Below are 25,232 nucleotides of genomic sequence, written 5' to 3'. Positions count from 1 at the left end.
GATGAGTGCAAAGTATCCTCAGTGAAATTACTTCGTCGCCCCTATCCCATGACTAAGAACTAGTGAAAGTATAAACTTTTAGAAGGATTCTACTTACAGGTAGGATAGTCTTCTGTTGTTCTGGAACATTCCTAAGGATAATTTCTGCAACTTGTTCTTGGACAGGTCCCTGGAGAGTAAATAAAAATACAAGGCAGTTAGAAAATAGAAAAATCTTGTCCCCTCACAATCTAATTCTGGAACAGACATGGAGCAATAAAAAAAACAATCAGATGCTCGGACGTTAGGGGGGAAAGTAGCTTGCCGGAGAAAACTCGCCAAGGGAAAGGTACAAAGAGTCTTGGATCACAATGCATTCCTCTTAAATGTACCACGCCGTGGTTTTACAAAGTCTTCAGTATTATCCCTCTGATTAGCTCCAAATCTTACTCTAACTCCAACTAGCTTCAAAACATTTCGGCCACAAATCCGATGGCAAGTAATGAGTATTATCAAAAAGCTGCGCGCTCATATTCTCCTCTGATTGTATTTTCTTTATTTTGAAAGTAGGCCAAAATGTGCTTGAATGATAAACTTCGAATTACGTTTAAATCGTTAACTAGTCGAAATGCAGAGGCGACACCCTGAACAAACATCCAATTAAGCCCGACAAAACTAAAAATGAATCAGAAGAAACCCGACCAGATTCGTTTAGCAATCACGAGAGTTGGAACAGAACCAGATCACACGAGTCGACACGAGTCACAAGAGGCATAACGAGTGTCTTACGATAGTCCGCCAATTTGAAAGTTGTAAAGGGCTTGGTAAGGTTTACAATAAGTCTGTTGATAACCCTAATGACATTGCTAACATCTTTAACAATTTCTTTGCTAATATTGGTAAGACTACGGAGAAGGGAACCCCTCGGGGAAGTCATAGCCCTTATTCTACCTTAGGGTAACTACTCAGGATCAATTTTTTTATCCCCTGTCACTTCAAATGAAATTTGGACTTTTATTGGCAAGATGGATGCTAGCAAGTCTTCTGGCCCATACAGTGTACCTGTTGCTATTTTGAAAACTATTGGGGAATATATATCCGAGCCTCTTGCATTTTTAGTCAATGATTCCTTTGTTAGTGGTAATCTTCCTGAGAAATTAAAATTAGCGAGGATTACTCCTGTTTTTTAAGAAGGGCTCAAGATTTAATATAGACAATTATAGACCAATTTCTGTTATTTCTAACTATATTAAACTATTTGAAAAAAACTATGTACCATCGCCTCTACAGTTATTTGGAAGAATTAAAAATACTTTATCCACTTCAGTTTGGTTTCAGAGAAAAATGTTCGACTACCCATGCTCTTTTTTCTATCACTGAATGTATTCGGCAGTCCATCGATAATAACAAATTTGGTTGTAGTATATTTATAGATCTGAAAAAAGTATTTGATACTGTTAATCATACGATCCTATTAACTAAGCTTAACCACTATGGAATAAGAAGTGTCGTGCTTGATTGGTTTAAATCTTACTTATTCCAAAGAGAACAATTTGTAAATGTCAATGGTCATAATTCACCTTCATTACCTGTGACTTGTGGTGTCCCACAAGGAGTCTATTTTAGGACCCCTTTCATTCCTATTCTATGTAAATGATTGCCCAATACTTCTAGCTTACTAACATTTCCATCTATTTGCTGATGATACTACCATTTCTTTTTCAAGCAAAAACCCTAGTCACCTTGAAACAACTCTAAATCGTGAACTAAAATCTGTTGCTGAATGGATGAAATCTGATCGATTAGCACTTAGTATTTCTAAAACTAACTTTATTCTTTTTCATTCCAGTAAAATTAAACCTAATCAGTCATTAAGAATTAAAATTGATGATGTACTTGTTAGACACGTTGACTCCACTAAGTACCTAGGCATAACATTTTATTCTAACTTAACATGGAAAAGTCATGTTAATGAGCGTTGTTTGAAATTATCCAAAACTGTAGGTATATTGTCAAAAGTGAGACACTTTGTCAACCAAGATATTCTTGCCATGCTCTATTACTCCCTTATCTATCCATTCCTCACTTATGGCGTTCATGTCTGGGGTTTAACCTTTCCCTTATTTCTAACACAACTATTTGTTATCCGAAAAAGCAATCAGAATATATCTTTTTCAGAACCAAAATCCCATTCTGAGCCTCTGTTGAAATCTTTCAATCTTCTTAAACTCAACGATGTTACTGAAGTACAGATTCTCTCTTTTGTTTATTAGTGGTCACATAGACTGTTACCCCCTTGTTTCAGTAAATATTTCAAATCTACATCTTCTCTTCATTCCTATTCAACGAGGCAATCATGTAACAGAAACCTTTATGTAGCCTCAGTTAATACTACTCAATATGGCCTACGGTCCCTAAAATTCACTGGCCTTCGCCTTTGGAATTCCTTAACTACAAGTATAACTAATATAATTCAAATTTTCTTAGAATGTTTCGTAAAACCCTAAAGAACTCTATACTTAATTGTTACTCTTTTTAATTATCTACCTTAGTGCGTGAAGTAACCCTTTTTATACAAAAAAATTTATTCTTAATATTTCCCTTAACTGTATCTTATAATTAGGGGTCATCCACTAGGTCATCCATTCTTTGCTATTTGGATGATCCTAACTCTACCTATTTTATTGCTAATTTTTTTTCCTTATTCCTTTGCTGTACTTTGTTTAATTCCTATGTAAACTTAACCTACAAATCTTGTAAAACCAAGCTGAGTTAATTAAAAATCAATCACGAACCTACCGACACCATAACATGGTGCCTACAGCCTATCTAGAAGGAAGGCAGTATTCGAAAAAATGGAAAGGCATTGAGTGTTACTTAACATTTTTAGGGTGTCTTTCTCGCAATGTGATTTGTTATCATCGATGTTTGGTTTTAAATACTTGTAGCAATTTGACGAAGTATTCAAGAAGCGGCTAAATCTTCAGTGTTCATCTCTTCTTCAAGGTTTTGATCAACGGCCGTCAATTTTCTAGCTTCTATTTTCTTTTTCGACACTAAAAAACCTGAATGTATAGCTAAACAAAACAGGCTCGTAATTTGTAATAAACACCACGGCCGGTCAAGTTGTGCTAATCGATTCATCTTTTTCTGACAAGTCACCTATGAAAGAGAACTTTTCAAAGTTTGTCATATTTATCGCTGAATTGACGCTGCATTTCTGGGGAAGCGGTGTCTTAGACCTATAACTTTGTAAGTGGATCCTCATTTTACATTATTCACAGACCAGTTTTAATTGGTTCTCTCTAGATTCTCAAATTATTGAAATTTTTCACAAATTAAAGATATTTGCCTGATATTTGCGCAAAGCGTTTGATGTAATTAACCACGAGATATGACTCTCGAAGCTAAAAAATGCTGGTGTAACTGAATTACACATAAGTGGTTTGAGAGTTATCTAGAACACCGTAAACAGTATGTTGTCTGTAAGGGCTCGAGCTCAGATATTCCGAACTTATGCTATGGAGTGCCGCAGGGTTCTGTATTGGGACCATCCCTTCTCTCAATACATTATGACGGTGTGAAATCAGCTGTAGAATTTTCTAATTGTACGCTTTCCGCTGACGACACAAAAATTCACTCCAGTGACCCAAGCGCTATTCACGTCGCAAATTGTGTTAATAAAAACCTGAAGAATGTTAGTAATTGGCTGACACAGAACCAAATGGTACCACATCCTGGCAAATCTGCGGCAAAGAAGATTGGTTCACTTCCTGCTTTACGACGATCAGATGACATCGACATCCGCTTTAACGATCACCATCTTAAGGAAGTTAGCACAGTTAAGTACTTGGATATCCACATTGATAGTGCACTCACATACATGGATCCAACATCAGGATTATATCTGTAAAAAAAGATATATCCAAAGCTTCGCCTGCTTAACAGAGGAACGGGAGTGGGGCAATAATTTGTTTTCTCTTCACTTACATTCATTACATTCGTGATCCCACTCGCGAATCTCCTCGCGTGCGACGATGATCCAGTCTCGCTGGCAAAGAGTGAAGTTTACTCTAGCAACATGATTTCCTCTCTCATTATAATGCTTAATTATAAGTTTCGTCAACCAGTGTCCACAAGGCAGAATGAGTCAAAATCTGGTATCATAGGATAGAAAACCTGCGAACTTTAATCGACCATCATTGTGAATAACTCCATAGTCGTCGATGCATGGGTTGAGCTTTATCAACTGGCTTTTCTTTGATATCGACTTTCCTTAGTTCAAAGCTGTGTATTAGTTACAGAGAGCTTCGCGTTGGGCCAAATCCACTATTTCTCCTTCAGAATCCTTTATTTCTTCGAGCAACAGTTACATACTTTCATTCCTGTTGTCTGTGTAACGCATGTTTTGTAATACTCTTCTTACTTTCACGTGTACTCGAACCAAACGCGTCCAACTGCAAAACCGTTTCGGATCTAGTCTCCCCTCTTCTAGTGTGTTGCTGTGTTCGGTGCGGTTCCTTTCTGGAGATTACACGTCATAAGGGTTGCATAGGCATTTATATCTTCTTTCTTCTTCGACTTTCTCATCCCTGGCATTTCACTGGGTTTATCCAGGACTTTCATCTTTGACCACTTACTGAAATCATCTGTCAGCCAGCTAGGGCCATTCCACCACAAGGAACACTCGGCTAACTCTGAGGGCGTGGCCCCTCTTGGGCATAAATCGGCTGGATTCTCTTCAGTAGAGACATGCTACCACTGCGACGGTTCAGTGAACATCTGTATTTCGCCAATTCGGTTGGCTTCGAATGGTCGAAAGTCTTTGCCGCGTCCTCGAATCCACCATAAAACATCTCTACTGTCAGAGTAAAACGTCTTCATTGGTACTTTTAAGGCCGCCAGCAACGACTGTGTTAAGCGCAGGCCCAAAGTCGCATCATGAGTTCCAGTCTGGGTACTGTCATCCGGTTCAATGTTGCCACTTTACTCTTTGCTGCAATCAGACGAATGATTACATAATCGTTATCATATCGGGTATAGACTGCTGCAGTTTAGGCTTGTTGAGAGGCATCGACAAAAGTCACAATGTGTTTTGACTTGACAGGCTCTAGACATCACAGACACCGGGGAATCTTCACCTGGTGAAGACTTTTCAATTGCTCGAACCAAACCCCGATTTAGTTTGCTAATTCATCTTGAACTCCATAGTGCTTTCAGTTGACGGTATAGCTCCACTCCTTCATCATCGCTTTCAAGACGGTCAATAGAATCGTCTATATGGTGAACTTCAAGACGGTCTCAACTGTAAGTGGATAACAGTCTTGGTTTCTTCGATCATTTCCTGCGCAACAAACTCCATAGGGGCGGAATTATTTCCAAAACTACACGCTTAAACTCGAATACGTCTGGCCCTCGATTAGTTTTAAGATCTCTCCATACCAGTCGGATGTGGGATCGGTCCGGCTCCTCAATCTCTATCTGGAGGTACATTTCTTTGAGTTCGCAGGCGATGCTAACAAGGTTTCGAAAAAATCGGACAAAGACGTTGAAAAGATCTTGTAGTAATTTCGGCCCGGATTGACTCGTGTCACTTAAGAAAGTACCATTACATCTAGCGACACAATCAAATACGATTCGCACTTTTGTTGTCGATTTATCCATTCTCACGACCGGAGAATGCGGCCAATACCATACTTTAGCTGGCAGCTGTTCGGTTGAGGGAACCTTTCGTAAATATCCTTTATCAACATAGGCCTGGAAGGTTGCTTGATATTCCTCGGCGACGAGGCTGTTCTTTTTCAAATTTCTTTTGGTGCTTCGTAAGCAAGACATTGCATAGGTTTAGCGTCAGGGAGGTCGGGTTTGTTTTCTTTCCAAGAAACGGCTACACGATATCCTCTATTTTGTACCTGAGGGAATCTTTCACTTTGCTTAAAGCTAGTCTTTCTTCTTCGGCGAGTACGAGTCTGTCATCGCCGTCTGTGCCAGACTTCTCAATTGTGCGGAACTTCTTTAAGCTGTTGTCGATATCGCAACAGGATTCTTTTCTCTCACTCCAATTAGGCTCTCTAGTGTATAAGAAACTAATAACGGGATCCACCCAAGTGGATAGAGGCGGTCGATAGGTCCACCATGTTTCCCTTGAAGATCAGCATGTAAATAATGGAGTTCAGCGTTATCATTGCCAATCAAAAGATCGACAACTCCATCATTTGCCGGCTTGGGAAAACTGCATTAATATTGGGTCAGGTGAGGCCTTTTGTCCTGATGTTTCAGCTCTGTAACTGCTTGCGACTTTCTGAGGACATGTTTTACCCTGATTTCCTTGAAAAACCTGCCATCTTCATTTTCAGTTTCGAAGGTGTCGTTGAGAACATGAACTTCAAATTTTTCGAAAGGCTCTCGCAGTCCCATTACCCCAGCATTCCCTTCAGTTAGGAAAGTTTCGTTCGATGCGTCGTCTAGAATGGCGTTTATTTTATTTTTCTACCATTGGCCTTAATCCACACAGGGACAGTTCGTAACGAATAAGGTTCAGTCGGCGTTCCTTCATTACAGCTGGTCAGGGTCAAAGCGGGCGCCCCCTCCCATGGAACACCTGTGCCTCTCTCATCTGGCGCGTTCGTTTAACCAGCGACTGTAATTCTCTAGCTGACGATCAGGTAAATTTTTTTATCAGCAGGCTGTGAATAGTTCCATCTAGCAACTCACCGCGTCTCCCTTCGGCCTGTAACTCTACCACTAATTCTAACAAGGTCAGCAATCTTCTCAAGCGCGTGGATGTCGTTGCTTCTTATCAACGGCACCTGTTCTAGTTGATCCATATAAGCTCGTAGAAGCCGGCGCGTACCTCCATATTTCATCTTTAATATTTCTTTTTCCTCCTCGTATTCGTGGGCGGTGACTGCAAGCACACAAATGGCTTCCAGAGCGTTCCCTGTAAGGCATTGTCCTAGCCTTGCCATTTTCAATTACACTGGCTCCGTTGACTCGTCTACGAGACTTGTAAAAAGGGCCCAAACATCTTCAAACTTCCTTTTGTCACCATTAAACATCGGAACTGTTAACGGCTTCAAATATCAGTTTCGGTCGTCCTGGCTGCCGTGACTTTCTTTCAGCTGATCTTCTCGGCCGATTACTTGTAGTTTTGTTCTGCTGTGTTCTCGCTTAACGGCCAGTTCATATTTACGGTTTTGAACACGCGGACTTTGTTCGCATTTTGTCCCTCTTCAATCGTTCTTTGTACGTCTCTTTCGATCGTTTCGGACTCTTCAAACGGTTCTTTTATCCCAGCTTCTTCTTCGACCTCGACTTAGAACGCGGTCAGTTCCTCTTAAATTTCTTGTGCGTCCTCTTGGGCTGCCCACAGCTGTTCAATTACACTTTATATGTCCGTTATTTCGGAGTCTTTTTACGCATAGTCTTTCCAACTCATGTCTGAGTTTTGTCACTTTTCTCTTTGCGGTACGTTTCCTTCTTTTAATCTGTATCAACAGAACGTCCTTTTGCTTCTGTTTGTCGACTCCACTTGGTCCAGTTCTGTCGTTTTTCTTGGTAACTTTGGTAACATCGCTATCCTCGGATTAAGAAGCCATAGCGCTCAACTCCAAAACTCAACTCATGTAACGAAATCTCAATAAAACAACAGCTCATAATTTTTTCCCATCGTGTCGCAAAAAAGTTAGAAGGCGAAATGAAAATCAGGAAATCATTCAAACACGTATATTCGTGAAAGGCAATAGGCAAAAAAATGGAAAGGCATTGACTGTTACTGAAACTTTCTTGGGGTGTTTTTTTAGCAAATGTTATTTGTTACATCGGTGTTTGGTTTTAAATACTTGTAGCAATTTGACGAAGTATTCAAGAAGCGGCTAAATCTTAAATGTTCATCTCTTCTTCAAGGTTTTGATCAATGGCCGTAAATTGTCTAGCTTCTATTATCTTTTTCGGCATAAAAAATCCTGAATGTATAGTAAAAGAAAACAGGCTCATTATTTGTAATAAACACCACGGCAGGCCAAGTTTTGCTAATAAATACATCTTTTTCTTACAAGTCAGCTATGAAAGAGAACTTTTCAGAGTCTGTCATATCTATTGCTGTATTGACGCTGCATTTATGGGAGCAGTGTTTTTGCCGACAACTTTGTAAGTGGATCCTCATTTCACACTATTCATATATCGGTTTTTAACTGCTTTTCTCTAGATTCTTAAATTATGGAAAATTTTCACAGATGAAACATATTTGCCTGATAATATATCTCACAATTGTTAAATCTAAACAGTTTGCAAAATTTCAATATGTGATAGGCAATGTGAAGGAACACAAAACTCTTCACGAAAAAAGCAAACACTTCTTAGAAGTGAACAATAAACAATTTATACCAAACTTGTAAGCAGTACTCTTTCAAACTTGTCCCCATTTTGAGAAATATGTGTAAGAAAACTTTGTTAAACTACACTGCCATTGTAGGTCTGTTCCAAGCGCGAGTGTTAGGTAGATGTTTTGCTAGTCAGGCTGCCTCAGCCTGGCTTTAATTTTGCTCCAGCGATCTCAACCAACTGAAAGCTACTGATGGTAAAGTCCTCTAGATGGTTATTGAACAAGTGCCTATGACGAACAGATATCACAACAAAATGGCAGCTTTGAGCTGTTAGATAAGGTTTCGAATAATTAAATATTTTCAGCTATAATAAAAAATGCCTTTAGTTCTCGTTTTAAAAGCTTGACTTGCTTAAGGCAAACGATATTTCTTTGATCGAATCCAAAAACCGGTTACTGGTATAGATGTCTCATTGAAATCTCTGTGCAGATTGATCGTAAAACCATCGTATTGAAAAGCTGCCACCAAACCAGACATCACAAGACTTCTATCAAATTTCTTGACGCACGAGACCGAAAGAGACAACCACAGTCTTTCCTGTATAGAAATTCTTCTCCATCCTTAAAGAAATCTGGTAGGAAGGATTGTTAATGGTGTTAATGCAGGAAACGTACCGTTTCAAATGCGACTCAAAAAGTCATACATATAAACTGTCATGTCCTTAAAGTATGACCTCCCTTAAACTGGTTAGTTCATTCCTGCTTAAAGTGTTGTTGACCCAGTCATCTATTAATTGTGCAGACTAGTCAAATTGAATTTTAAAAGCTTTTCGTATCCAAATTGCTCAATTTTGTGTCATCTGCTTGCATGTGTTTACAATAAGATCCACCCCATTTGCGGGAAGGTATCTTCCCGGCCGTAAAATATCAAAGGAAAAACTATTTACTCAGAATATGAAACACTCTAAAAAAATTCAATATTTCACCATAAAATGAAGTTAACCCAGTTATGATTATACAATTTGCCCCATTAAAGTGCTCGATATTTTGTTATCCGGGTTCTTATATATAAAGTTAATACGTAAGCTAAGAAGCCGACAGAGTCTAAAATAAGTTACTGATTTCTTAAATGTTCATCTTTTCTTTAATTTATTTAACGGATGTCTCGTGGGACTCTCTGTGCAGCTTGAACGTAAAGAAATCATATTGGGAAGCTATCAAAAAATCCGAACATCACATGACTTCTATCAATTTTCCCGACGCACGAGACCAAAAGAGCCAACCACAGTCTTTTCCTTAGGCCGCCTGTCAACCCACGATTTGATAGTTTTTTCAAGAAAAGGCTGAATCGTAAATGTTTATCTCTTCTCCACGGTTTTGATCGAGGGCTGTCAATTTTCCGACTTTTATTTATTTTTTTTTTCAGCCTAAAAAATCCTTAATATATTGTAAAACAAAGCAGGCTTATTATTTGTAATAAACACCGCGGCTGGTCAGGATTTTCTAATGAATACATTACTGCTGTATTGACGCTGCATTTATGGGGAGGCAGTGTTTTAGAACGAAACTTGGTAAGTGGATCCTCATTTCACAATATTCTTATATAGGTTCTTATATAAGCAAGCGGATCCTCTCTAGAATATCAAGTTATAATAATTTTTTTTAATAAAACAAATTTGCCTTATAATATATTTCGAAATTGTTAAATCTAAACAGTTTGCAATATTTCCACTTGAAAAAGGCAATGTTAAGGAAGACAAATGTTCTTGTAGAACCTTACGAAAAAGCAAGCACGTCCTAAAGGTGAACATTAAGTAACAACAAACAATTTATCCCAAACTTATAAGCAGTATTCTTTAAAATTTTCCCCATTTTGAGATACATGCGTGAGAAGATTTAGTTGAGATACACTGCATCGCTGGGTCTGTTTCAAGCGTGAGTGTTAGGCGGATGTTTTGATAGTCAGACTGTCTCCGTCTGGCCTTAATTTTCTGGCACAATTGGTTCTTACTTACAGTTTGTACAGCCCGTCCAACCCACTGAACACTCCTGAGGGTAAGTTCTTTAATTGATTATTGGACAAGTACCTACGACGAACATATCATCAAACAAAATGTTAGCTTTGAGCTGTAAGATAATCTTTCGAATAATAACATGTTAACATGCCTTGGCTTCTCGTTTTTAAAGCTTGATTGGCTTAACGCAAAAGATATTCCTCGATCAGATCCGAAAAGAGGCTAAGTTCGTGAACGTCTTATAGAATTCTCTCTGCAGCTTGAACGCAAAGATATCATACTGAAGAGCTACCAGTTGACTGGACATCACAAGACCTCTATCAATTTTCCTGACGCACAAGACCGCAAAAGGAAATCACAGTTTTTCCTGTTTACAAATCTTTCTCCATCCCCAGAGAGATATCGTAAGAGGAGGTGCTAATGGTGTTAGTGCAGTAAACCGTTCGTAACACGACTCAAAAAGTCATAAATGTAAACTGTCATGTCCGTATGAGCTAGGTTAAAGATCATTAGTTCATTGCACCATAGAGTGATCCAATGATCTATATACTCTGTACACCAGTCTAATTGATGGAAGTTGCTAGAAATTGCCACAACTAATTAACTTTTTCTGTTTGATACTCAGTTGTATGAGCAAACGGATGGAGTTGCTATGGGCTCCCCCGTTGGTCCCCTAACGGCGAACGTCTTTATGCGCCACCTCGAGGAGAAACTCACACGCGATGGCTTGATGCCTCATTTGTACAGCGGAAACGTTGATGATACTCTTGCAAGATTGTCAAATACTGATGCTGCCACTAAGTTTCTTACTACCCTGAATGGCCTACATCTCAGTTTACTGTTCACGATGGAGCTTCCTGTTGATGATAGGATTCCTTTCATCGGCATTGATATCATCAAGAATGGAACAAAACTTGAAACTCAAGTCTATAGAAAGCCAACTAATATTGGCTTGCTTTTACATTTCCACAGTCATACTGACAAACGCTGAAAAGACTCTTTTTTAAAAGACAATGTTACATCGCGCTTATGCGCTATCCTCCACAATAGAGGCTTTTAATGAAGAATGCGCCAAATTGCGCTCCATTTTTAGCCGTCTTGATTACCCTTGTAGTCTTATAGATTCTGTTATTTCCAATTTTGTTTCTCGTAAACCTTCTGTAGGCACAGCGGAGAGAAATGCTGACGAGAGCAACATAGTCAGAATTAATCTACCATTCAAAGATCAGGTTTCAGCTAATTCTGTTCGGAGACAGCTGTGTGATCTCAGTGATAAGATTGGCCTCGTTTTGCAGCCAGGTTTTGTAAGCAAGAAATTAGAACAAGACCTAAAGCCTAAAGAACCCAAGCCGTCAATTGTTAATCCGCGATGCGTTGTTTATCATTTTGTATGTGATCTGTGCGATACAGATTATGTCGGCTACACGGCCCGACACCTTTTACAACGTGTCGCTGAACACAAAAACTCGGCAATTGGCAAGCATTTTCATGAAGCGCATGGTAGGAGGGATCGTTTGAATGACAGTCATTTTAAGATTCTGAGAAAGTGTCAAAGCAAATTTGATTGTTTAGTGTTTGAAATGCTTTATATTAAGAGATTCAAACCTAATCTGAACGTGCAAACGGACTCCATACGTGCTAAACTTTTTGTCTAACCCGCAAATTATTTTCTCTTATTGTTCGTTTTCGCAACGTTTTGTCGCAAGTTTTTATCAAATGTTATTCAGAGTCACTTCTTCTACGTATACATCAAGAAGGTCAGGGAAAATACTAACTTAGAAGCCGACAAAGTCTCTTACGAAATCCTGTTTTCTCCTGCAGATATTTCGCTCTTTCAATTTCTCATGACAAATGTAACAAGTAGATAACGAAATATGAGAATCAAGGCTTCTTTCAAAACCGACGTACATAACGTTATTCAGCATAGGTCGGTCCATATTGGAAAAAACTGTGCACGAAGTCTTGAGTACTGCCCGAGGGTATAGGCCTTTGTTCTGAACTTAATTGACTTAGGGCTGTAATAACGACAAGATCCTCCATAAATTGAACACTACTTAACGAGTAGATGGTAGAGAAAACAGAGGTAATTAAAATTAAACAGAGATGCTTCACAGAAACAATTTATTTGCGTAATGATAAGAATGATTTAAAAGGCTTCCAAACAAACTGGTGTGCGTATATCCAGCCTTGTTTCTTTAAAAAAAAACACTTAAGTGACAAAAGAAATTTAAACTAGAAACAAGTGAATTTAATGCAGCTTTTTCTCATTGAATTTCTTCACTTTCTACGGTGTAATTTCCGGTAGAAATGTCCAAATTATACGGATTTAAAACGTAAAAACTTACCTAAAGGGCATTTGTAGTAGAACTTAATCCTTCGCTTACCGTTTTACAATGAGCAAATTCTTTTGGAGAATTCACATTCTCATGAAACGAAAGTCCCATCGATCAACTCAATTGTAAACAAATACTTTATGTGCTAACTTGCTGAGCTACCTTTTGGGATGGATTCAAATTTATTACGAAAGAGTTTTTAGGCCGCGTGTCAACCCTCTTAATGACACGCTTGCTATCACAAAATCCATTACCAAACCAATGTTTTTTTCTTGCAACCAAAGTGGTTTGAAAGGAAGAAAAAAGATAGGATAAAGAAGTTAACTATCAGCTTGAGGTCTTTGCTTAAAAATACTGCCCAGATTTTCTACATAAGCTGAGGTCAAAGAAAACACTAAACTTAAAAGCCGATAAAGTCTCATGAGTTACTAATGTCTGCTGCAGATATTTCACTCTTTGTTTGGAAGCGAAACGGAAACCAAGCAAACACGTTTATTTGTAACACGGTAAACGGTAATCTCACGGTAAACACGGTAAATACCAACAACTACCAAACAAATTGCCACTCGAAAAACTCAAAACTTTCAGCTCTTTTAAAATAAACTTGCACACGTCAAAAAGAAATCCGCGTGATTTCTTGACGATAATCTCAAAGTACGTGTGCGCGAGCCGCGCCCGCACAAGTTCGGTAACGTCTTTTTAACATTCTCCCTTCCCCACACTGCGTTTCTAACAATCAAATCCAAGCGGAGTCAGTTTGCTAATCGGTCTCATGAAAGTCCTGACACCACACGCAACTTTAGCTACGCGGGTGTGGCCATCTCGTCCAGGATACACTTCAACAATCCCTCCCAATAGCCAACGTCCTCTTGGAGTATCGGGCTAATTCACAAGCTAGAACCACATCCTCAACTTTTAGGTCTCGTCATTCTGGAGTTCAATTTGGTCGACTGTTAAGGGCTGGAAAAAAATTCCTTGAGCCATCCCCTCCACACTCGTAAAATAATTAATGTCTTGAAGCTTTCGCCATCGTTGACGCGGATGCGAAGTATTTGTTTCAATGGCCTCGGAAGCGAAGTGTCCTCCCATTTCGCCGAGCAAGAAATGGTTAGGTTTCAACGGAAAATCGTCTCGTGGACTTGAACTCTAATAAGTCAACGGACAGGTATTAAGAAGGGACTCCAGTGAACACGGCGATCAGCTCCTCATCGTTTATGTCTCGTTTTCCCACAACAGCGTAAGTGTCTTTCTTAGCAGCTTTCACCATTACTTCATGGGCTCCTCAGAAATGTGGGGCAGCTGGTAGAGTGAATCTCCATGTTACTCCAAGTTCGACTGTCACAATGTGCTTTTGACTTGACAGGCTCTGGACTTCGTAGACACCGGGGGAACCTTCACCTTTTGCAGACTTTTCAATTGCTCAAACCAAACCCCGATTTGGTTTGCCATTCATCTTGAACTTCGTCATCCCAGTTGTAGCCTCGCATCCACAGCCCCTGAAGTAGAATTCTCGCCACAATAACGTATGGGCAAACGAATCCCAGCGGTTCAAAAACCGTTGCTACTTTACGCAGGACGTTTCCCTTTGTTGTCTGAAATTCCGGGGAAACTGGAGAAGCGGCAAAGGTAAACACGTCTTCGGTACTGTTCCACGGAATTCCCAGTGTCTTCGTTATCGGGTCTTGACCGCTGTTAATCACTATCTTTGTGGTGTGTTCTTCTGATGAAGTCGCTCCAATAACTTTCGGTGAATTAGAGATGCCCTTCCTGGTTTGCATGCTGGCGACTGCCCATAGTTCCTTCAATTGATGGTATAGCTCCACTCCTTCATCATCGCTATCAAGACTGCCAATAGAATCTTCCATATGAGTTTATTTAACTAGTTTGGCTTCCTTGAACGTTTTCTTGCGCAACAAACTGCGACCCCATAGCAGCAGAGTTCTTTCCAAAAACTACACGCTTAAACTCGAACACGTCTGGCTCTCGGTTAGCGTCAAGATCTCTCCGCAACAGACGGAAGTGGGATCGGTCGGGCTCCTTAAGCTCTATCTGGAGATAATTTGAATATATCAACAAAGTTGAAATTGTAAATTGGCCACCGTAACGATTACAAATGCTGACGCTTCGAGTATTAGCCCTTCGCCGGAGATACATTCCATTGATGTCGCAAGCGATGCCAGCAGGGTTTCAACGAAAACGGACGAGGACGTTAAAAAGATCTTGTAGCTATTTCGGCCCGGGATGAATTATGTCATTTAAGGAAGTGCCATTACATTTAGCGGCACAGTCAAATACGACTCGCACTTTTGATGTCCATACGTAAGCCGGCAGCTGCTCGTTTGAGAGAACCTTTCCTAATTATCCTTTAGCAACATAGGCCTGGATGGTTACTTGATATTCCTCGGCGACGTGGCTTTTCTTCTTCAAATTCCTTTTGGTGCTTCGTATGCAAAACAGCACCATAGGTTTAGTGTCAGGTAGATCGGGTTTGTTTTCTTTCCAAGGAACGGCTACAAGATATCTTTCATTTTTGTACTTGAGGGAATCTTTCCTTTTGCTTTCTTCTTCATTGAATACGAGTCTGTCATCGCGGTCTGTGTCAGACTTCTCAATTTCCCAGAACATCTTTAGGCTGTTCTCGACATCACAACAGGATTCTTTTCTCTCGCTCCAATTAGGCTCTTGGTGAACAAGGAGCGAATAACATTCACGTGAGATCATGTTCTCGCGGTTTTGTTTTTATCAGCTGCGCCAATACTACTCAACCCAAGTGGTCCGAGGCGGGCGATAGGTCAACCATGTTTCCCTCGGAGATCAACATGTGAATAATGGAGTTAAGCGTTATCAATGCCAATCAAAAGATCGACAAATCCATCCATCATTGGCCGGCTTGGGAAAACTGCATTGGGTCAAGTGAGGGTGTTCATTCTGATGTTTGTTCTAGTTCACAGCTCTGTAACTGCTTGCGACTTTCTGAGTATATGTTTTTACCCTGATTTCCTTTGAAAACCCGCCATCTACCTTTGAATTTGAAATTTTAATGGTATGGACTGAAACGTTTCGAAGATGTCGTTGAGAACATAAACTTGAAATTTTTGGAAAGGCTCGACCAATCTCAGTGCCCCATTAACCTTATTCATTTAGGAAAGTTTCGTTCAACGCGTCGTCTAGGATGGCGTTTATTTTTATTTTTCTAGCATTGGCCTTCATCCACAGAGGGATAGCTCGTAATGAATAAGGTTCAGTAGGCGTTCCTTCATTACAGCTGGTCGGGGTCACAAAGGGCGCCCCCTCCCGGGCCTTTTGGGCAATCTTTCCCCCGTGATCAGAGGCTAGGCAACGGAAACACAGCTTTCTTCTTTCTCGATCTTCCAGCGGTCATCCGCTCCTCCGTCGCCAAACTCCTTGCAATATTACACCCCGTGATCGAAACTGTGACAGAAAGATTACTGAGTCTTCACACTACGCGACTCTTTCCCTATTGCAACAGTATGTAAATTTCGTATCCTGCTCCGATCCTTGTATCTCGGTACTCTCGGTAGTCTGACGTACTGGACAGGTTTCGAGTTATTCCTGTTCACCGCTGCTTCTATTCCGAATCTGACTTCGACTTTCAACTACTCTTTGAAACCTATGAATGATCTTTGTCTGGGGCATTCCTTTAACCAGCCACTGCAATTCTCTAGCTGACGATCAGGCAACTTTTTTACCAGCAGACTGTGAAGAGTTCCATCTCGTAACTCACCTTCTCTTCCTTCGGCCTGCAACTTTACCACTGATTCTAACAAGGTCAGCAAACTTCTCAAGCGCGTAGATATCGTTTCTTCTAATCAACAGTGCCTGTTCTAGTTGATCCAAATAGGCTCGCAGAGGCCGGCGCGTACCTTCATACTTTGTCTTTAATATTTGTTTTGCCTCCTGGTATTCGTGGGCGGTGACTCCAAGACCACGGATGGCTTCCAAAGCGTTCCCTGTAAGGCTTTGTCGTAGCCTTGCCATTTTCAAATGTACTGGCTCCGTTGACTCGTCTACGAGACTTGTAAAAAGAGCCCAAACATCTTCAAACTTTCGTTTGTCACCACTAAACTTCGGAACTGTTAACGGCTTCAAATATCTGTTTCTGTCGTGACTGCCGTGACTTTGGTTAAGCTGATCTTCTCTGGCCGATTGCTGGTAGCGATCTGCTGTGTTCTTGCTTAACGGCTTGTTCATATTTACGGTTTTAAACGCGCGGACTTTGATCGCATTTTGTCCCGCTTCAGTCGTTCTTTGTACGTCTCTCTCGATCGCTTCGGACTCTTCAAACGGTTCTTTTTTCACAGCTTGTTCTTCGACTTCGACTTCGACATAGAAGGCAGTGATTTCCTCTAAAATTTCTTTTGCGTCCTCTAGGGCTTCCCATAGCGGTTCAATCACACTTTTTATGTCCAATATTTCATGTCTGAGATTTGTGACTTTTGTCTTTGCAGTCCGTTTCTTTCTCTTAATCTGTATCAACAGAATGTCCTTTTGCTTCTGTTTGTGGACTCCACTCGGTCCAGTTCTGTCGTTTTTCTCGGTTGTTTCGGTAACATCGCTATCCTCGGATTTGGAAGTCATAGCGCTCAAACTCAACTCGCAAACGAAACCTCAAACATAACAGCTTATACCTTTCTCGCATCGTGGTCGCCGAAAACATTAGGAAACGAAACGGAAATCAAACAAAAGCGTCTATTCGTAACACGGTAAACTCACGGTACACTTGGTAAATACCAAAGACCGCCAAACAAATTGCTGCTCGTATAACTCAAAACTTTCCACTCCTCTAAAGAAACTTGCACACGTCCAAAAAAAAGTCCGCGTGATTTGTTGACGACATTTCAACTTACATAATCTCGAAACATGCGCGCGCACTAATACAGGCACTTCAACGTATCCTCAGAGAAATTACCTCGTCGCCCCTATCCCATGACTAAGAACTAGTGATAGTACAAAGCTTTAGAAGGATTCTACTTACAGGTACCGTAGTTCTCTGTTGCTCTTGAACATTCCTGAAGATAAGTTCTGCAAATTGTTCTTGGACAGGTCCCTGAAGAGTAAATCAAAATATGAGAAGGAAGGAAGGCAGTAGCACAAAATAATGGAAAGGCACTGACTGTTACTGAAACTTTTTAGGCTGTTTTTCTAGCAAATGTGATTTGGTGTCATCGATGTTTGGTTTTAAATACTTGTAACAATTTGACGAAGTATTCAAGAATCGGCTAAATCTTAAATGTTCATCTCTTCTTCAAGGTTGGTTCAACGCCCGTAATATTTCTAGCTTCAAAATCCCGAGTACATTGTGAAACGAAGGAAGCTCATTGTTTGTAATAAACACCACGGCCGGTCAAGTTTTGCTAATCAATACATCTTTTTCTGGCAAGTCTGCTCTGAAAGAGAACTTTTCAAAGTTTGTCATATTTATTGATGTATTGACGCTACATTTATGGGGACGCAGTGCCTTAAACCTACAACTTTGTAAGTGGATCCTCATTTCACACTATTCATATAGCAGTTTTGATTGGTTCTCTTTATCTTCTCAAATTATGGAAAATTTTCACTAATGAAACATAATTGCCTAATAATATATCTCACAATTGTTAAATCCAAACAGTTTGCAAAATTTTAACATGTAACATGTGGCAATATGAAGGAATACAAATGCCCTTCCTAAAAACTTCACGAAAAAAGAAAAGAAATAAAGAAAGAAAGAAAGAAAGAAAAGATAGGTTAAAGAAGTTATCTATCGGCTTGAGGACCGACCTCTTTTCCTAAAAATTTATCTCACAATTGTTTTTTTTTTTTTCATGAAAACCTTATCTATCCCTTGAAGAAAAAAAACGGCATACAATTTTGTACGCTGGATAGCGCCTTCATTAAAAAAAAGTAAATCAATTTTCCATCTAATGCGAAGAGTGCAAAACTCCTAGCTCGTCTGTAAATTCACCGTTCAAAGCTTGGAAACTGAGACTCGCGAACCTTTAGTGCTTATATAAAGCGCTACTTGACAACAACGAGACAAAGATAATGCATTAGAGTACTCGTATAGAATGTAATGACAGAGTCCCGGACTCAAGGCTTTCCTTAACCTGTTTTTGAAATAAGAGCCTTTCTTGGTTTCAGAAGCAAAATTGTACAACAACATGGTAAAAAAGAGATTTCAAACGTACCAAGAAATGTCGCTTACTTGAAAATACATGAATGATAAAGTGCGTTTTACTTTCAAATCGATAACAAGTCGAAATGCAGAGGTTAACGTTAAGTTGATTCGCGCTATCTACTGCGAGGATCGTGCATCATACGTATCTAATACCGCAGTTCAAAATATGTGAACTTCATATATTCATTGTATCTCATTTATCACTTTCACGGGTTTATTACGAATCAACTTAACGGCCTGCTCCCAGTTGGCTTGTTAGCTCAATTGGTAGAGCGCTGCACTAGTATCGCAGAGGTCTGTGGTTCGAGTCCCGTACAGGCCTGATGTTTTTTCAGGTCTGATTTTCGCTATTGCATAAATAGCACTATCTACTGCGAGGATCGTGCATCATACGTATCTAATACTGCAGTTCAAAATATATGAACTTCATATATTCATTGTATCTCATTACATAAAATGTTTGGTTTTAAATACTTGTAACAATTTGACGAGTTTTTTCAAGAACCAGCTGAATCTTAAATGTTCATCTCTTCTCCAAGGATTTCATCGAGGGCTGTCAATTTTCAACCTTTTACTTTTTTTTCAGCATAGAAAATCCTGAATTTATTCTGAAACAAAGCAGTCACATTATTTGTAATACACATCACGGCCGGTCAAGATTTGCTAATTAATATATCTTTTTCCAATAAACAGTCAGCCATAAAAGAAAACTTTTCAACGTTCATAATATTTCTTGCTGTATTGACGCTGCATTTATGGGGAAGCATAGTTTTAGACTGACAACTTTCTAAGTGGTTCCTCATTTTAAACTATTCATATATCAGTTTTAGATGATCCACTCTGGATTATCAAGTTATAATCAAATTTTTTGATGAAACATATTTCTTTGATAATATATCTCACATTTGTTAAATCTAAACAGTTTGTAACATTTCAATTTGTAATATGCAATGTTAAGGAACACAAATGTTGTTCTTGCAAAGCCTCACGAAAAAGCAAACACGTCCTAAAGGTCAACATTAAACAACAATAAACAATTTATCCCAAACATATAAGCAGTACTCTTTTAAAATATTCCCCATTATGAGATACATGTAAGAGAAGATTTAGTTGAAATACACTGCATTGCTGGGTCTGTTTCAAGCGTGAGTGTCAGGCGGATGTTTTGATAGTCAGACTGTCTCAGTCTGGCATGAAATTGTTGGCACAATTGGTTCTTACTTACAGTTTGTACAACCGTCCCAACCCACTGAACACACCTGGGGTCAAGTTCTTTAATTCATTATTGGACAAGTACTTATGACAAATATATCATCAAACAAATTGTTAGTTTTGAGCTGTAAGATAATGTACGTTTCGAATAATAACATATCACCAGCTATGGTAAAAAGTGCCCTTGGTTCTCGTTTTTCAAGCTTGATTGGCTTGACACAAAAGATATTCCTCGATCAGATTCAAATGTCTTATAAAATTCTCTGTGCAGCTTGAACGTAAAGACATCATATTGAAGAGCTATCATTTAACTGGAGATCACAAGACCTCTCTCAATTTTCCCGACGCACGAGACCGAAAAAGCAAACGACAGTTTTTCCCCAAAGAGATCAAGTAGAAGGAGCTGCTAATGGCGTTAGTGCAGTAAATCGTTCGGAATGCGACTCAGAAAGTCATACATGTAAATTGTCACGTTCTTAAAGTATGAGCTACATCAAAAAATCATTAGTTCATTCCATCGTAGAGTGATCCAATGATCTATAAACTCTGCGCACCAGTCAAATTTTAAATGCTTTCCGTACCCAAAATGCTCAATTTTGTGACATCCACTAGCATATGTTGGCATTAAGTTGAAGGTATCTTGCCGCCGGAGAAATATCAAAAGAAAACTATTTACTGAGAGTATAACTCACTTTAAAAAGTTTAGTATTTCACAGTATAACGAAGTTAGCCCAGTGACAATAATACAGTTTACAGTTTGCTTGAGGCTTTTTGTGATCCGGTTTCCTATATATAAAGTTCATCAAAAAACTCAGAAAAAATCCTTAACTTAGAATTCTCGTACGAGTTACTGATTTCCTCTTGCACATGTTTCATTTCTTTCAATTTCTCATGATGAATGTAACGAGTAGATAACGAAATGTGAATCAAGGCTTCTTTCCAAACCGACGTACATAACGTTATTCGGCATAGGTCATGGCATGGCGCGCGTATATCTGGTCTTTTTTCTTCAAAAAAACTTAAGTGAAAAGAGAAATTTAAACAGCTTTTACACATTCAATTTCTTCACTTTCTACTGTGAAATTTACGGTTAAAATGATTAAATTGAACGGAATTAAAACGTAGAAACCTACCTAAAGGGCATTTGTAGTAGAATTCGATACTTCGCCTACCGTTTACAATGAACAAATTCTTTTTGCGAATTCAGATTTTCATGGAGTGAAAGTCCATTTGATCAACTCAGTAGTAAACAAGTACCTCATGTCTTAACTTTCTGAGCTACCTTTGAGATGGATTCAAATTTGTTAAACAATTTTTTAATTATAGACTAGTGAGCAGCACTTCTGCGAACAGTAGTTATAAAACTTCTTGTATTTTCCTACGCGTTTCGTCTAACTGTCGTAGACTTCGTCAGGGAGTTTTACAAGTAGGACTAAACGCCTGTATTTATAAGCCAAAGTTACAGGGGCTGATCACCGTAAAGGCTTGGCCGGACTTACGAACAGGAACAGGCAAAGTTGTGAAAAATTTGTGACAAATTTTTTTAAAATTTGTGAAAAATTTAACACGTGTAAGGCAAGGTGAGAAAAATATTTTGGGGGCCACGGTTTTAGCTGCTCTTCTCACTCTCACGTGTACTCGAACCAACTGCGTCCAACTGGAAAACCGTTTCGGATCTAGTCTCCACTCTTCCACTGCGTTGTTGTGTTTCGGTGCGGTTCCCTTCTAGAGGTTACACGTCATAAGGGTTGCATAGGCATTCATGTCTTCTTTCTTCAACGAGTTTTTCATCTCTGGCTGATCACGGCTAACTCTCTTCGCTTGTGAAAACTTAGTTAAAACTTCGCCTAACCTATCCTACTTATATACTTACGCGATAAAATTCTAGAACTTTCTAAAAAAGGTCTAATTATAGTAACACTACAAAATATATCGCTTTTGGGATCGATTACATCATGTATTAAAATAAACAAAATCATGACCTTTCGTAAAGTTTCCAGAAAGTCATGCATGTAACGCAACACTATTTTTCGTAACATAACCCCCTCGTAAGAAGAAATTTCTTAAATTTCTACTTACAACGAAAAATTAGTTAAATAGTACCAAATGAGGAGGTAGTTCTCTGTCTCTTAACTTATTCCTGTACTCTGCTCAGATAATCTGCTCCCACGTTCTCAGATCCCTTTATATCCTCTACTCTGAAATTATAACTCTGAAGAAACAGCCCAACACATTAGACGCCCATTAGTAAACTTCGCACTGTTCGTGTACTTCAGTGGCTCGTGATCGGTTTGTGGCACAAAGGGAACTCCATACAAATAGAGGTGAAACCTTTTTAATCCCCACACAATGGCTAAACACTCCTTCTCGATGGCCGAATAATTTCTCTCCGCACTTGACAATTTGTTACTTCCCTAGCAAACGGGAAATACTTTGCCATCATGTTCTTGCATTAAAACAGCGCCGATGCCATCGTCGGAAGCGTCAGTCCTCAAGAAGTAGGTTCTCCCAGGATCTGGTAACCGCAGGATTGGTTCCCTTGTAAGGAAGGCCTTAATACTGAGATAGGCTTTCTCTTGTGCCTCGCCCTATTCAACTTTGCTAGGTTGGCCTTTACGCGTGAGGTCTGACAGCGTGGCTGCTAATGCCGCGAAGTTGGGGATAAAATCTCTGTAATATCCGGCCAAACCCATGAGCGATCTTATCTGCTTCTTTATAGTTGGTCTTGGAGCATCTCTAATCTTTGTTCCGTTGTCTACGTGAAGACCAATTAAACCTTCCTCTAGACCATGACCAAGAAAATCAATAGTGTTAACTCCGAAAAGACATTTGGTCGGTCTTATTGTCATTCCAGCTTCTACTAATCGTGTAAACAACTCTCGAAGCGCCTTAATGCGTTCTTCTCACGTGCGGGTATGAACCAGAACGTCGTCGCAGTAAAAATTCGACATTGTCCAGTCTATACAGTGGCTTCTTCATGGCTCTCTTTAATGTTGCTGCCGAGTTCATCATACCAAAAGGCATCGTCAGGAATTCATACGATCAGTCAGGTGTCACAAAAGCAGTGTTCGGTATATCCTCCTCGGGTATAGGGATTTGCCAATAGCCCTGGCTCAAATCAATTCTGGTAAAATACTTGTCACCATTCAACTTCTGGAACAAATGTTCGGCAGTCGGCATAGATTCTGGGTCAAACACGGTTAACTTGTTCAACTTCCGGTAGTCCACGCAATCCGATTTGTGTTGTCTTTTTTTTTAACAACCATGACAGGCGAAGCGTAGGGCGAACTTGATTCTCTCATGACTCCCATCTTCATCATATCCATAATATCCTTCTTCAGTGATTCTCTCAAGCTATACGGTACTGGGTACGGTCTTGATCTAAGTGGTTGGTCAGACGTAAGTTTAATATGATGCTGAGCCAAACTTGTTGTGCCTGGGGCTTCTGCAAACAAACTTTGAAATTGATTCGCGAGATCCACAAACTCTGCTCTTTGCTCATGAGAAAGGTTTTCTCCTATGGCCAAATCATTGACTGACTCTTTAACGACATAACCACCAATCAACAACAAACATATGAAACATATGTGTGAACTGCGGTTATGAGACGTATATGAGCACGATCCTTCGCAGTAAAGCACTATTTGAGCAATAGTGAAAATCAGACCTGAAAAAAATTTCAGGCCTGTACGGGATTCGAACCACTGACCTCTGCGATACTAGTGCAGCGCTCTTACCAATTGAGCTAACAAGCCAACTGAGAGCAGGCCATCAAATTAATTCGACATAAACCCGTAGATGATAAATCAAACAACAACAAACATATGAAACATATGTGTGAACTGCGGTTATGAGACGTATATGAGCACGATCCTTCGCAGTAAAGCACTATTTGAGCAATAGTGAAAATCAGACCTGAAAAAAATTTCAGGCCTGTACGGGATTCGAACCACTGACCTCTGCGATACTAGTGCAGCGCTCTTACCAATTGAGCTAACAAGCCAACTGAGAGCAGGCCATCAAATTAATTCGACATAAACCCGTAGATGATAAATCAAACAACAACAAACATATGAAACATAGGTGTGAACTGCGGTTATGAGACGTATATGAGCACGATCCTTCGCAGTAAAGCACTATTTGAGCAATAGTGAAAATCAGACCTGAAAAAAATTTCAGGCCTGTACGGGATTCGAACCACTGACCTCTGCGATACTAGTGCAGCGCTCTTACCAATTGAGCTAACAAGCCAACTGAGAGCAGGCCATCAAATTAATTCGACATAAACCCGTAGATGATAAATCAAACAACAACAAACATATGAAACATAGGTGTGAACTGCGGTTATGAGACGTATATGAGCACGATCCTTCGCAGTAAAGCACTATTTGAGCAATAGTGAAAATCAGACCTGAAAAAAAAAATTTCAGGCCTGTACGGGATTCGAACCACTGACCTCTGCGATACTAGTGCAGCGCTCTTACCAATTGAGCTAACAAGCCAACTGAGAGCAGGCCATCAAATTAATTCGACATAAACCCGTAGATGATAAATCAAACAACAACAAACATATGAAACATATGTGTGAACTGCGGTTATGAGACGTATATGAACACGATCCTTCGCAGTAAAGCACTATTTGAGCAATAGTGAAAATCAGACCTGAAAAAAATTTCAGGCCTGTACGGGATTCGAACCACTGACCTCTGCGATACTAGTGCAGCGCTCTTACCAATTGAGCTAATTTGATGGCCTGCTCTCAGTTGGCTTGTTAGCTCAATTGGTAAGAGCGCTGCACTAGTATCGCAGAGGTCAGTGGTTCGAATCCCGTACAGGCCTGAAATTTTTTTCAGGTCTGATTTTCACTATTGCTCAAATAGTGCTTTACTGCGAAGGATCGTGCTCATATACATAACCACCAATCTCCAGAAAATCGACATCGTCTACGGGATCAACTTCTTCTGCCTCTTACTTGACATGTTCCTTGTCACTATTGGTAGTTTCCATTTCAACACCCACCGCTCCTGAGTGTATAGAATCCTCTCGCTCAAAATACTTTTTCAGCAGGTTAACATGGTAAACTCTTTCTTTTCCTTAGACCCTCACTTTATAATCGTTAAGACCCACTACAGCACTGACCTAAAATGGGCCTTTCCACTGCATTAGAAGCTTGTTATGGTCAGTCGGTAGCG

The 25,232-nt window shown here is 39.7% G+C and overlaps 1 protein-coding gene and 1 pseudogene across 2 annotated transcripts in view; one reads left to right on the top strand and one right to left on the bottom strand.

The window, feature by feature from the left end:
* Nucleotides 1–25,232, bottom strand: part of LOC148718457 (uncharacterized) — a 36,802-nt gene continuing 11,570 nt past the window's right edge. The window contains exons 7-8 of one of the 2 annotated variants that reach the window (XM_088741712.1): nucleotides 17,647–17,718; nucleotides 1–169 (exon numbers count right to left, since the gene is read on the bottom strand). In XM_088741712.1, coding sequence (XP_088597838.1) covers nucleotides 94–169; nucleotides 17,647–17,718 — 148 coding nt within the window. In that variant the 3' untranslated portion in view covers nucleotides 1–93. The remainder of the gene's footprint in view (nucleotides 170–17,646; nucleotides 17,719–25,232) is intronic. The other variant, XM_088741713.1, reaches the window with a different exon arrangement.
* LOC148718459 (uncharacterized) lies at nucleotides 10,970–11,972 on the top strand (annotated as a pseudogene).

Source organism: Stylophora pistillata, chromosome 12 (assembly GCF_964205215.1).
Source record: "Stylophora pistillata chromosome 12, jaStyPist1.2, whole genome shotgun sequence".
Lineage (NCBI taxonomy): Eukaryota > Metazoa > Cnidaria > Anthozoa > Scleractinia > Pocilloporidae > Stylophora > Stylophora pistillata.
The sequence above is the reverse complement of the archived record's forward strand: the minus strand, read 5'-3'. Positions and strand labels throughout refer to the sequence as shown.